This window comes from Callorhinus ursinus, unplaced genomic scaffold (genome assembly GCF_003265705.2).
Source record: "Callorhinus ursinus isolate GAN/ISIS: 27379988/994484 unplaced genomic scaffold, GSC_fseal_2.0 scaffold69, whole genome shotgun sequence".
Lineage (NCBI taxonomy): Eukaryota > Metazoa > Chordata > Mammalia > Carnivora > Otariidae > Callorhinus > Callorhinus ursinus.
In genome coordinates this window covers 4,311,546-4,325,909 of record NW_027397131.1, presented here as the reverse complement: position 1 = coordinate 4,325,909, position 14,364 = coordinate 4,311,546, and the positions used below count along the sequence as shown (strand labels likewise).

Here is a 14,364-nt window from a genome sequence, read left to right as displayed (position 1 = left end):
CTGAGATTCTCTCCTTCTGCCTCTCCCCCTGCTTGTCTGCTCTCTCTAAAATAAATACATAAATCTTTAAAAAAAAAAAAAAAAGAAGAGGAGGAAAAATACAAGCCGAAAGGAAACATGACAGAAGCTCCATGAGAACCTCCATGCCTTGTGGAGTATCTGGCACATAATGGGTGCTTAATAATTATTTGTGAGGTAAATAAACAAATACTTTAACCTAATGCTTCAGAATCTTAATTACAAAAAGAAGGAATATATATATATATGGAAAAGATAGGATATACAGTACATAGTTAATACAGAAAAGGTTTTAAAAACCACAATCAGGCCAAGGACGTAGCAGTAAGTTGGACTTATTTGCTTCTAAAGGAGAGATACTTAGTGATCTGTACATCAGTCTAAAAAGACTACCTTCTCCTTCACAGGCCAAGAAAGTACTATGAAATCACTTTCATTGGGATATTTATATTATTTAATATTTCCGTTGAAAAATGGGAATGGATTTTTCTCTTATCCAACAAGTAAGCACTGCTCTATGCCTACCAAATGTGTGTTCTTTTCTTATCGACGAGTAGTTACTTCTTACCTACCCTTAAGAATATTTTCACAAAAACAGTATATTCTCATGATTAAAATCTTCAACAGTATGGAAGGGTATAAAGTGAAAAGTAAATCTCCCTCCCACTGCTCAGAATAAACCACTGAGAAAAATATGGATATTTTCTTCTAACAGCATCTTTAGTCTTGCCTCATTTTTGACAATGCTGAATAGCATTTTATTGTGTGAGTATCGAAATATTATTAAACAGGTTTCTTACTGGTGCATATTTAGGTTCGTTCCAGTTCTTAAAAAATTGTTCATATTAATTCTGTTGATGAATTTCTCCTATACTGTTTTTGTATCCCCCTCTAATATATCTGTAATGTAAATTCTTAGAAGAAACAGAATTGCTAAGTAAAAAGGTACATAAACACTAACTTTTGACAGTTACTGTTAAATGTTCTGCAAAAGTGTTACAAACAATGATCAACTCTACTAACACTGTAGGAAAGCTCCCATTTCTTCTACTCTTTAAATTCTTTTCCTCATCTCCAGGACAAAAGACTGGATCTCATTTTTAACTGATTAATAAATTAATATTTCTTTGACTATGAGTGAGGATGTGATATTTTCATACATTTATGGTCATTTGTATTTCTTTTTGTGCAAACTGCCTCTTCATTTATTTAGTGGTTTCCCCAAAAGGCATGATCTCAAAAGCTGGGTGAGGTTATATGCAATTCCTCTATCACGATCTTTCTTGTGCCATTTGGAAAACAAGTCAGAATTTAAGAAGAGCAGTATTATGACAGGGATAATCCTGCATCTGTTTTCATTATTTTGTTAAAAATAGAGAATACTCAAATGTTGATCTTTTAATATTAGCAATATAGTTCTAATGATACACTTCACAAGGGAGCACAATCTTCCACCCAGTTTAGTTTAAAAAATAAACTGTATTACGTTAGGACAGTCCCAATGACTTAAGTAACTTTTTATTTTAAAACAACTCTTCTATTCAAGACTGCAAAAATTTCTTCACTACCATGTTTATGTAACACTTAAAAACATAATAGTTTTGTTGAAAAATGTGAATTAAATCATTATAATTATGCTAACATATTTGGAAAAAACAGATTTCAAACTTGTCGTACTACAAACATGTTTCAAAAACAGTGGTTGCCTTTGACGCAAAATTATAAGAAACAGAATAGTGTTCTAAAGCAAATATGTAGATATTAAACAAATAGCTCAATTAAAAGGTAGAGCCAGGCATTTTAGAGCAGAAAGGGTATCTGTGCAATGGAAGATTCTTTAAAAATTGAAAATAGACTTTCTAGTGTATTTCATAAACATTGAAGAAGCCTCACATTAATATATGACTGTAACTAAAACTCTAGTGGGACAGATTCTCCATGCTATTAACTCCAGGCTTACAAAATGTCCTGCACCCATGTGAACTTACCCACAGAAAGAACCAACATGTCTTACCTCTGTGGCTAGGCTCTGGCTTGCACCATTGTCAAGAAGAAACTTGACAACTTCCAGGTGGTTTTCCTGGGCTGCCATATACAATGGCGTGAAACCATTCTGCAAAAGAAGAAATGAAATGTTTCTATGTTTGTCTGTGGCTTTATTACAGGGTCAATCTAGTTTTCCATGGTACTGATATTATATGTTCCAGAAAATGCTTGTGTATAATAATTTTAATGATACTTTAATGCAGCTATTCATATTTATTAAAAAGCCTAAGCATGATAGTTTAACCAGAATTTATAAGTATATTTCAAAATTATAGTTCATAGTTTATAACTTGAGTGTAGTTCATAGTTAATAATGTATAATTCACACCTATCCACTTTAGATAAGTAAGTACATTTGTTTAATCATCAGCCTCTTACTGAGCACCTACCAGGAGTAAAGAATTTTCCTAGATGATATGAGGATATGAAGAAAAATACATTTGGTCATTGTCCCAATGAGTTTTTCTCCCCCACACCAATAATTACCTACTTTAAATAAAAGGTTTAATACTTTCACATAAAATTAAGAGTCTGACATATTTCCTAATTTGGAAGGAATTTATATTAATTTCAAAGAGCTTCAAACTCAACACAGGTGAGGTGACTTGGAGCAAAGGGAAGAACACCAATATGCAAAAGGGTATATACTTCAATTTCAAAACAGAATTCAATTAGTAATTGATAGTTTGTAAGTTGCCTGCCTTGCATTTTTTTCTGCAAAGATATGGTATTTTCATGTTCAGAATACACACACACGCATTCATATGTACATATATGTACACACACACTCTCTATAGGTATGTATTTATGTTTGTCTGAAATGTGGCCAACTGCCAAAGAACCTGGATTCAAGTACATGAATGTGTACATTGCATCTTAAGCTTTTTATTCAAATATGTTGCTTGGGTGTCTGGGTGGCTCAGCCCATTAAACATCTGCTTTAGGCTCAAGTCATGATCCCAGGGTCCTGGGATCGAGCTCTGCACTGGGCTCCCTGCTCCACGGGAAGCCTGCTTCTCCCTCTCCCACTCCCCCTGCTTGTGTTCCTTCTCTCGCTGTGTCTCTCTGTGTCAAATAAATAAATAAAATCTTTTAAAAAAATATGTTGCATATGTGTGATTGTTCTCTAGAACAATTTATTTCATATCTATGAAATATTTTCATATGTTGTCTATGTAATATTTTAAAATCTTATTGCAAAACATATATCAAGACATAGTTTTCAAATCATAGCAAATTTTCTTTGAATAAATTTTTCAGAATACAGTTCTATTTGACTGAATGTTCTGGAAATTTTATTGTATACATTATACAATTGGAAAGAATAAAAGTAAATATATTCTAAATAAAACGTACCAACTATTACTCAAACTTTTGTGATTCAAAAGGTTTAGGTTTATCATTATAAATACCATTTACTATATGATTACCTTACTTATCTATAATTCAGGCTCTGGTGACATCACTTTTTTGGCTTTTAGCTGAGAATTTTAAAAAAGTAAGTTAAAAAGATCCTTGAGCTGATAAAAGTGATGTCACATAACAAATCTACCATTCTCCCAAATCTACCATTCTTATTGATCAGAGAGTTCCTCTATTCTATTTATTCTATTTTACACATAATTCTAAAAAGCTAGGTTATCCAGTTGCCAAGCTCCAAATTGGAGACATGAAATTAGAAGCAGTAGAATATGACACAGCATTCGAGCTTCTTCCCTTTAAATAATCTACCTACTGACATCACTGAAGTTCATTGTTACTCTGTTCGATCATGAAAGGTTTTATCAACATCAAACATGGAACATGGAATAACTATAACACAATGTGTGTGTATACGTGTGTGTGTGTGCATGTTTGTGTGTATGTGCCTGGAGTATTTCATCTTTTGTCACTCTGCCCAGACCTATGAGGGAAACTGACAGGTAGTTTAGGATTACCCTTATATTGCTATTTTTTTTTTGTTTCCTTAATTTGACGAAAATGGAAGATCATTTTATCCTTGGTTGAGTTAAATATCCTTTAAAAACCAAAACAAAAGAAAAAAAAAACTATTGAAAATATTAAGGAAGAAGAGAAAGATAAAAACCAGGGTGGATTTTTGTGATAGCTCAGTGAACTACTAGGTATCTGTTTTTCTTCATCAGCTGAAATTTCTAGATGGAAGATTCAGATTTTAGGAGTAAAGCTCTTAAGAAAAAATTTGGAAATGGATGTTATTTTCTCAGCTTCAGGGCAGGGTTTTGCTGTAGTTCATGATTACCTAAGGAACACTGGTCTATCTATAAGTATCTGGCTTCTGGCGCGATGTATGCAGACTGTCCTTGAGTTTATCTTCCAGAACCAAACCTTTCATGACCCAGGAAGATAATCCAAGACCAGGTACTGAGGTTTAAAAGATGCTGTTTTTACAGACCCGGCGTTTCCAAAGAGTGATTCTTAAGAATCACAACTTCTAGATCATTCCATATGCTCTTTTCACAACAGCAGAGAGTGAACTGTGGAACTGGAATTACTCAAAAATAATATGTAGATAAGGATCACAACCAGATTGAGCCCTGTAATTCACTGTTTTCCACAATCGCTTCTCCTTTTTTTTTTCTTTTTTTTTTTTGAGTGCTGCCATTCTATTGCATTGCCCGAAAGCTGGTCAGTTTTGGAATGGTCACATTCTTTCATACTTTTTATTTTTATAACTTTTTATTGATAATATAATTCACATACCATAAAACTCACCCATTTAAAGTGTACAATCTAGTGTGTTGTAGTATATTCACAAACTTGGGCAACCATCTCCACTATCTAATTCCAGAACATTTTTTTTAAAGATTTTATTTATTTATCTGAGAGAGAGAGAGAATGAGAGATAGAGAGCACGAGAGGGCAGAGGGTCAGAGGGAGAATGGTCCAATTTCAGAAAGAATGTTATTTTTCTCTTAAGAGAAGAAAGCATACCACTGTTTTTTTTTTTTTAATTAATTTCCTAACTTAGGAGATTTCCAAAACAAAGAGCTGGCCAAAATGGAACATATGGGTGCCCAATTTACATTTTTCTTTTCTGTAGCAACAACAGACTCAATTTTCAAAGGGCAGAACAGCTCAAGATTGAGAAAGTATGATTTTATCCATTAATCTTCAAGACCTTTTGCTTGGAACACTTATTGTGGTGTTATCAAAAGCATGCAAATATGCAGACCTACAAATTTATTGATCATACTAAAGCATGCTGCCTAATATCCACCCAAATAAAATAAAGAAGAAAGTGCTCCTGTTATTCCATTTAAGTAAGGGTTGACATTTCATCCATGAACTTTTCTTATCCATCCTAGGTTCCTAGAGTCAGCCTGTGTACGTCATGAAGTGCTCCTATGAATTTAAATGTTCAGGGCAGAGCGACAGATTTACACTGATTTACATCTGATACTGATTTTTGTGAATGTGGGTTAGATTACAGGTGTGCTATAAGGTCAAAGGACAGAGAGGCTCTATCATTCCTATCTTCTGACTTCATCAAGACCTGACCTCCCCACCAAAGGAAACATTTAAAAACAGAAAAAGACCAAGGAGGCACTGCTTTGATCAAAGGGTCTTATCCTTTCTGAAAAGAATCCACAGAAACCCAGTACCTGTTTCACCCTGGACGGAGATGGGTGGGGACTGGGCAGATGGGAGTCAGAGATGGGAGGAGGACCTCCACTTTGTCTTTCATGCCGTTTGATGGTAGAACCATGTGAATGTATTACCTATTCAGAGTTTAAATAAACACAATATAAAAATTTTAAAAAACAGCCCCCCCCCCAAAAAAAAAACCTCACAGGGTCTTCTCATTGTTAATACTACTATGAAAATTTAGAATATTTTGATAGTTATGGTAAAATATTATTTGAAACAGACTTTGCTTCTTGATAAACACAGTCTGTGCCTTATATTACAGAATAAAGACAGAGAAGGAGAAAAGAGTGAGGGCTGTCATTTGATGTGGCAGTTTGAGATTTTCCAATTGCAAACACTAGTAATCCTTGTTGCCATATTTAGTACAAAGTATGAAGGACTTAATCATTGTAGAGTTCTTCATAATCACAATTTAACTATCCAACCCAACTTCTTTCTCAGGGTAGGCCTAATCATTCCTGGAATGTTAAGTAATATAAAAAAGAGTTAACTAACATATTAAGATATAAGATCAAGGCAATGACAACAATTAATTTAAAGTAACATCTAAAAATTCTTAGCTTACAGACCCTCAGTTTATAGGATCAGAACTTGATATTGTCCAATTTCATTTTTATTTTCAAGATAAGGAGAATTTTTATATATAAGGAAGGTGGGGGACTCTCTTGGCACTAGTTCTTGTTGGCTATTACATATTACCTATTTGGTTAAAACTTCACTCAGACAGGGATGCTGTCTTTCTTGAATATTAATACTCCTGTGATGCTTTATGTGCTGACACATAAATGGAATCTAATCTCATGGCATTATTGCTTGTCGTTCTTTGTAAGAGTTCCTCTTGAAAAGCTGCTACCAGGAGTTATCATGGAAACCCCATTGTGCTGCATGGCCATCTTATTACTTATTCTGTCCAAGGAATGATGCGGCTCAGAGGCACAGGGCAGCAGGTGTCCAGATGAAGGGGGCCTGCTTCATTGTGAACTGTCGGGGCAGGGCATGCCAAGCACAGCTGCAAGGAACAGGGAATTCTGCAGCCCATGTTCTTCTCCGTCACTTCATCATCGCTAGGGAATGTGTATAAATTGAAATCAAATCGGGTCAGGATTTGATTTCAATTGCAGATTCTCTCCAACATCGTTAAGGAGGTTTAAAATTATGGCTGTTCTAAACATCGGTCAAGAATGTGTGAAATGTTTAAAAGAAGGAAGTTTATTTCTTTGCCCTTGGGGGGATAAAGGAAATGAAAATGGATTAAAGAGTTCTCCCACTCTCTCAGAGCTTAACACTAGTTATTTTCCAGTAAAAAGATGTTTGAAAAGCATGATGCTTTGCTTATAGTCAGCTGGTCTGTATCTCTCTCAGTGGGCTATACTTGTCAATATTCAATTTTATATCATTCCCTTCTGTAAAAGCATTATTACTACAAGTAAACCCTCCTAGGGAATCAGCATAAGTGGACCACGTATCAAAGGTCCAACCACAAGGAACTAGAAAATAATCAGATCAGACATACAAGAAATCACACGTTTGGAAGCGCTGTGCAGTTGCTTCCCCATGACACTGATATTTACCAGCATCAGCACCATGTTACTATGGCCGTAGTAACCATGGAGGAAGTCGCCCCAATTCCATGGACCCATAAAATATAGGAGGCTCCTGTTAGCCAAAGATAATCAGTACTGAAGATGGCTGGGGAAATCCAGTACACTTAAAAATGGAAATCAAGGGCGCCTGGGTGGCTCAGTTGGTTAAGCGACAGCCTTCGGCTCAGGTCATGATCCTGGAGTCCCAGGATTGAGTCCCGCATCAGGCTCCCTGCTCAGCAGGGAGTCTGCTTCTCCCTCTGACCCCTCCCCCCCCATGTGCTCTCTCATTCTCTCTCTCAAATAAATAAATAAAATCTTAAAAAAAATGGAAATCAAAAGACCATAGTAAATAATGAAAAAAGTGAGATTGAGACTTTATTCTAAAAGACAAAACTAGCACCTGTAAAAGCAAGTTTAGGAATTAACAAAATACTGGTTATAACTGAAATTCATGTATGAGTTCTCACAATGAACAAAGACTAAACCAAATAGGATTTCTGTGGAGGAAAAGTAAAACTTTTCCAACAAAATTATATGATAGCTTGATGTCCTTCACTTTTTATTTTCACAGCCTAAGTAAAAAGACAGCCTTTTTGCAAATGGATTTGCAAACCAAAGACCTCACCTAGGTTATTATTTTTTTTTTTCTGGTCATTAAATCTTTTGATTTTCAAATCATTCTCATTTGAAACACTTATCAGGAAATCATCCTAATTCTTCACACATTGCTAGAAAACCACAACCCACAGTTTAGTTGTGCACCCAGGTTCTCCAACACCATCCCCCTAACTTCATGCCATCCTGTGTCTTTTGCAAAACTTGCGGTTTTGTTCTGTAATCAATTTGTTCAGTATCCAACCGCCTGGGGTACAGTCGGACAAACAGGAGTACATGAAGCCATCCAACGAGAAGGAACACTTGAGTAAGGACCAGTTTTAAAAATGGTCAGGTTCTTAGCAGATATTTCTGTGTTATGATGATGTTTGCTTTCCTATATAATCTCATTTCTGTGGAGACTGAAATAATGAAAAATTCAGATTATAAGGACGATTTTTAAACCTATTTTAAAGTAAATTCTTTTAGACTGAAAGTCTACCAAATGATAATCTAATTAGAACCTCACGCAAGACTCAGAGCACATAGGAGGTCCTACTGAATGAATCATTAGCTTATATCCAAAACAAAGAATCTAGAAATTTTAGTTTGGGGAATTCTAAAGTTTATTATTTTTTTTTCTTTTAATCTGTTTCAGGGAATAACAATGAGGCCTTAGTTAGTGACTAAACAGGAATTAAGCAGTATCTCCCTTTTTTTCAACTAGATAAAGCACTGAAATATAATGAACTTTTAAGAGCATTTCCTCATTTATAGAATTCTCCTTTCCTTTGTACTGAGCCTACTGAGGTACTGAGAGTAGACCTGAGCTAGCATCCTACCATAGTGTAAGACTCTGCATTACAGATATTCCCTAAACATCTGTGTCTATGACTACTAGTCCAGTTTCATAGATGGATGACTTTAAAAAATCTCTCTCACATGTAAAGAGGATATATATGAATTTAAATAATTTGTGACAATTTAACTATTCACTGAATTGTATTCTTAGAGGATACAGAACTTGGCCCAAAGAACATCTATAAATTATAACAACATTTATTTGCAATAGAGTTGTAGGTTTACCTGAGATTGTGCATTGACATTGGCTCCGTTTGTAACTAAGACTTTTACCACCTCCGCTTGCCCAGCCAAAGATGCTATATGCAAGGCTGTGTTTCCTTTCTGTAAAATGAAAAGATACATCAACTCACCCTCTTTATTTCTCTATTTCAACATTTTATAAAATATGGAATCCCTCCATGTTTATAAGTTTCCCAAAGAGAACATGGTTGACAAGTATCTCATGAGAAGTTTGCCCTGATTCTTATCAAGGGCTGAATCCTCACTGAATTTGTCAAGTGACATAAAAAGCATTAAATGTGGGATACTGACCTTCGTAGCTGCATCCACATTGGCTTCTCTCTGTAGCAGTTCAGAAACAACTTCTACATGGCCTTCTTTGGAAGCAAGATGGAGAGCGTTCAACCCGTTCTGATTAAGAGTGAAGAGAAAGCTTTACTCAGCAGGTTGAGAATACAGCAGCAAACTTTAGTCTACTTAGAGCTCTGAAGATCATATCCCACCAACAATTACTTGTATGTGTGCAGTGCTGAAACTTGAATTAGGAATAAAGGTACTTAAAAATTAGGTGGGTTGTTCTGGTATCATTATTTACTAAATTTTAGGAATTATTAAAGGACGCCTACCTACATTTCTGAATGCTCCTTTAACAAAGCAGAGTCATTTGAAAATACGAAAACAAACAAACAAACAACAAAAAGCAAAACCACCCAAACTGGCAAAAAAGGGAGAAAGTCTTGGTAATAACTAATGAAAGATTCAAGGAGTTTATAGTCTGGATGTTTAAAATTTTAAGTCAAAAATTAAACAGCAACAATAACCACAACTAACCTGATTGCAAATGTTGATGTCAACCCCATTTTTTATGTAGTCAAGGGCCTTTTCTAGGTGTCCGGCTCGAGCTGCTCTTAAGTAACTTGCATTGGCATCAGACTAAAAAAAAAAAGAAGGATATTTTGATGAAAAATGAAACTCACAGACATGTTAGAACTACTCAGCTTATAGTCCAAACTAAAAAGAAAGATTTTTAAATTGAACTATTATATTTCTAACATGAAAATACTCTTAAAGGTCTTTGTAAAGTCACCAAGAAAAGGACAAATTCTTGAAAAGTTAGTTTCAAGTATACAAAATTACCCTTTGTGTGATGTCATAACTGATCCTGAACTGAAAGAGAAAATTTCCCATACCATGTAGGTACCTTAAATCAACATATGATTCCTGGAGAGTAAAGACCAATCCCATTAATTTCCTGGTGGTCTCATTATGAAAATCTCACTATTTTGTCAGAAACTTCACATCTATTCCATTCTTTCATATTTAACTATTATAAACAATTTTTCAATTCATAGCTTCACAAATACATTTAATGTTGTTATACTAGTTTAACAGGAATTTGGAGGATGTTCTCTTGGATTTTCCTACAGCCCATAGCCATATGTTGGAACACAGAATGTATTTGAAAAGCATTTATAAATGTCTACCCAAACTGTGAAGCATACTTTCCATATATTTTCAAGCAAGCTAAGGTCACCACCTGAGAAAACTCTATTAGGAGCATTAGCAGGAGCAAATAAATAAATACATATAAATTTAAAAACAACAAACACCAAATCTGTAATTCATTCACCAAAAACTTACAACTCTGCCTTTCTGCTAAACTCTAGTATCTCCCATTGCGGGGTTGAAACCACCTACTAGTGAAATCTTTAACAGAAAGGAAAGACTTCAAAGTTGGATCTGCACAATTTGGGAAAGGAGTCCTGATCCGTGTAGGACACCACAGAAGCAGGTTTTCCTGAAAGGGGAGGCAAAACCATCTCCCCGCTGGTTATCAATGCAATCATGCAGGGTGTGGCTTAAATAACAGAGGAGATTGTCTTCTTTCAGCCATTTGGCGAATCCCTTCAAAGCCCCCGTTCACAGGCCACCTCAACTGGAAAGCCTTCCCAGACCTCCCAGGCAGAGATGAATTACTCAGTGCTCCCACAGCATTAATGTCATTAAGCCCTCTTGGTATTTCTCACACAGCCTTATAGTTTTGGGTTTACCTGTCCTTCTTCCTCCCTAAATTGTAAGCCCCTTGAGAATGAGCAGAGGCAGATCAAGGGGCAGGCAACTGGAAAGCAGACAAGATGCCAGTCTTTGAGGAATGCTAATTCATCCCTGGAAATGTAATTGAGCTGAAGGAAATCCCATCTCTCAGGAGGGTCTTTGGTTCTGGTGGGGGTCAATTTAGTTAAGATTTGACTTGCTCAGGTCCTCGAAGGAGAGGCCTCCTTCTCTGTAGTGTCCACCTTTCTCATGTATAGCAGTATGCCTCTCTGAGGGACTATCCCTTTTCCTCTAAATCAGGCCTTCCCAATCTCAGCACCACTGGCATTTGTTTTTAAGATTTTATTTTATTTTAAGTACTCTCTACACACAACATGGGGCTCAAACCCACAACCCAGAGATCAAGAGACACATGCTCCACAGACCGAGCCAACCGGGTGCCCCTACTGGCATTTGGATCCAGGTAATTCTTTGATGTGGGAGATAGTCCTGCTCGGTGTCGATGTCTACTAGCATTCCTGGCCTTTACCAACTATTCCCTATTTATGACAAGTAAATATGTATCCTGAATTGCCAAATTTCCCTTGGCAGCTGGGGAGGGAGGGACTTCCCCAGCTGAGCATCACTGCTCTGAATAAAGAGTAAACCAATTTATTTACAGATTGTAGGCTTCCATAGGCTTAAATCTTTGGCCTGAGTTACCACATGCCTTGACCTACCACAAGCCAGTGACTATAGTATAACATTCATCTTTCTGTTTCCCCTGCAATTAGAAGCATCCTGGCCCATAGCAGGTGCCTATAAATGTCTTTGTGAATGAATGAACCAATAAATAAGTAAATTCTGTGGAAGTAACTGTATTAATTAAAATACTGCCTGCAACACTACAGGAAGTCTTCACAACAACAGCAACTATTTCAATGGAGAACCTGCTAGAATACCAAGCTGACCGCCAGAGATGATAAACGAAGCCACTGAGTCAGGTACCTGGGAACACACGCAGCTATGGCCAAAATAAAACTGGGATTTGAATCAAGCATGCAAATCATTTAATCAGAGCTTCAAATAGACAATGGACAAACCAAAGTTTCCAGGAATTTCAAGAAAAATAAAATACGATTTTTAAAGAGGCTCACTACTTTGAGATGGTTAGGGTTTTCTTGTCTGGTTTAAAGTTCAGTTAGAAACAAATTCGCTATGCAAGGATGGCTCATTGTACCATAAAACATCATCTTCTTTGTGCCTGCTTAATGACTTATCAGTGAATTTGCCCAGAAGGGCTCTGATGCTGTTCTGGGAACAAATGACATCAGTCTGCCTGGATATTTCAACTGCCAGAGATAACAACGGTGAGTAAAGCATCCCCAGTTCTGACTTAGAGTGCATAAAAACAGCCGCTAAAGAAGTTCAAAAAGAGGTATCATGATTCAAGGTAAGCCTCTGCATTGATCCCACATCCGAAAAGTTTGGCAATTGTATATACCATCCATTTACCTCTCAGAATTTTCCTACCAGACTCTCTACAGCAATGCCAAATACAAACAATATAAACCAAATTTTCTAATTCAGTGGTTCTCTACCTATTTGGAGTTCAGATTCTCTTGAGATTAACAAAAGTTACGAATAAATTCTTTTCCTCCAACAATTGCACATGTATGCATCCATACACCGAATCTGCAATATACACATCAAATCTGCATGTACACACATAATTTGCACACTCATTTCATGTGGTTCAGGACTGCCAAGCCATCTCATGGATTCCTGTTTAATAACACCTACTCTAGGGACGCTGGGGTGGCTCAGTTGGTTAAACATCTGCCTTCGGCTCGGGTCACAGTCCCAGGGTCCAGGGATCGAGTCCCGCATCAGGCTCCCTACTCAGTGGGGAGCCTGCTTCTCCCTCTGTCTGCTGCTGCCCCTGCTTGTGCTCTATCTTTCTGACAAATAAATAAATAAAATCTTAAAAAAAAGAACACCTACTCTAACGATAAAGGGTTTCTGGCAGACACTTTCACTGTATCTATTTCACCCAGCGACCCTGGTACCAGATAATTCTCTGAGGTAGCTAGTTTATCACCTGAGAACTTTAAGAAGAAGAGGAAAGACACAATTTTTTTTCTTCACTTTTCTCAGCCTTCTATTACATACAGGCATGCGGAACACACGAATACATAACAATCAGCCACTGTATACTTCAAAGAAAGAGTATGGGGGGAGGAAGAGGGAGGAAAATACAAAGAAAAAGCAAGAGGAGGAAAATGAAATCTGCCTTGAAGAAATATGACGACTTAGGAAGTGAAGTTATTCATGGCTACAGAAAAAGAACCAAGATCCTCCATTTATTCTCAGCCACCTGCAAGCAATGCAGCCACATCTTCCTTCCACGAATATCCGCTGAGTACTGACAGTGCGCTGGTCATGCCGACACCTGGGTGCATGGTGGTGAATGCAACAGAACAGCACAAACGAAGACTCGCTTGCTTTCACCTCACTCTTAAACTATTCCAAATCATGTTGCTTAGGTGGCAGGGTAAATAATGGAGTCTTCGCTATTTTATTTTCAAATTCTGTCTACAGTACCTATACAATGTCCTTTTTTCCTTAATGCTAAAATATATGTAAGATTTTGTATTTGGCTCAATATCAGTGTACTGTACCTCTTAGCTATCATTTCATTAGAAACTTAGGAGTTACGCTTACCACAGGCTACAGCCTGCTTTTTCATCTTCAATGTTCTGTCATCACAATGCCTCTTAAGGCCAGTTTTAGACACAGCACTATGGAAGGAAATCAGGTCTCATGAGAAACTGAGCTCTGCCACATGAAAAGTACTACAGAGGAGGTCACCCCTAAGGAGTCAGTTGGCATAAAATGAATATAAGCACATTGGTCAGCATTTTTCCCCCTAGATGATCAAAGGCTGAAGGAAGAATCTGGAAAAACGATAATATCTTTCATCACCATTTCATGTCTTATCTACTTAAGTCATTTTACTAGACAGGAAAGAAATATGAACCACGTGTGTTTTTCAAGGAAATACCTGCAAGGACAGAGTCAAGCATTATTATGAATTAACCTAATAACTCAGCATTCCTACCAATACTGGAATATTGATATTTTTCAGCAGAAAGCAGTGATTGGAATGAATAAGCATTTCCCAAGTGCCAACCTCAGTAGTAAACTAATATTTCATACCTCTGACTATATGCTAGACACTATTATAAGTACTTGTAATAACTTCATTATATTAGTCACTTAATATACTATGTATTAATTGCATGAATCCTTATAATAAACTTAGTCCTTATAA

The 14,364-nt window shown here is 36.5% G+C and overlaps 1 protein-coding gene across 28 annotated transcripts in view; it reads right to left on the bottom strand.

Annotated features, from left to right (window-relative positions):
- Positions 1-14,364, bottom strand: part of ANK3 (ankyrin 3) — a 681,670-nt gene that overhangs the window by 218,887 nt on the left and 448,419 nt on the right. For all 28 annotated transcript variants that reach the window (XM_073886212.1, XM_073886216.1, XM_073886210.1 and 25 more), the window contains 4 exons: positions 9,828-9,929; positions 9,309-9,407; positions 9,000-9,098; positions 2,033-2,131 (listed from right to left, as the gene is read on the bottom strand). In XM_073886212.1, coding sequence (XP_073742313.1) covers positions 2,033-2,131; positions 9,000-9,098; positions 9,309-9,407; positions 9,828-9,929 — 399 coding nt within the window. The remainder of the gene's footprint in view (positions 1-2,032; positions 2,132-8,999; positions 9,099-9,308; positions 9,408-9,827; positions 9,930-14,364) is intronic.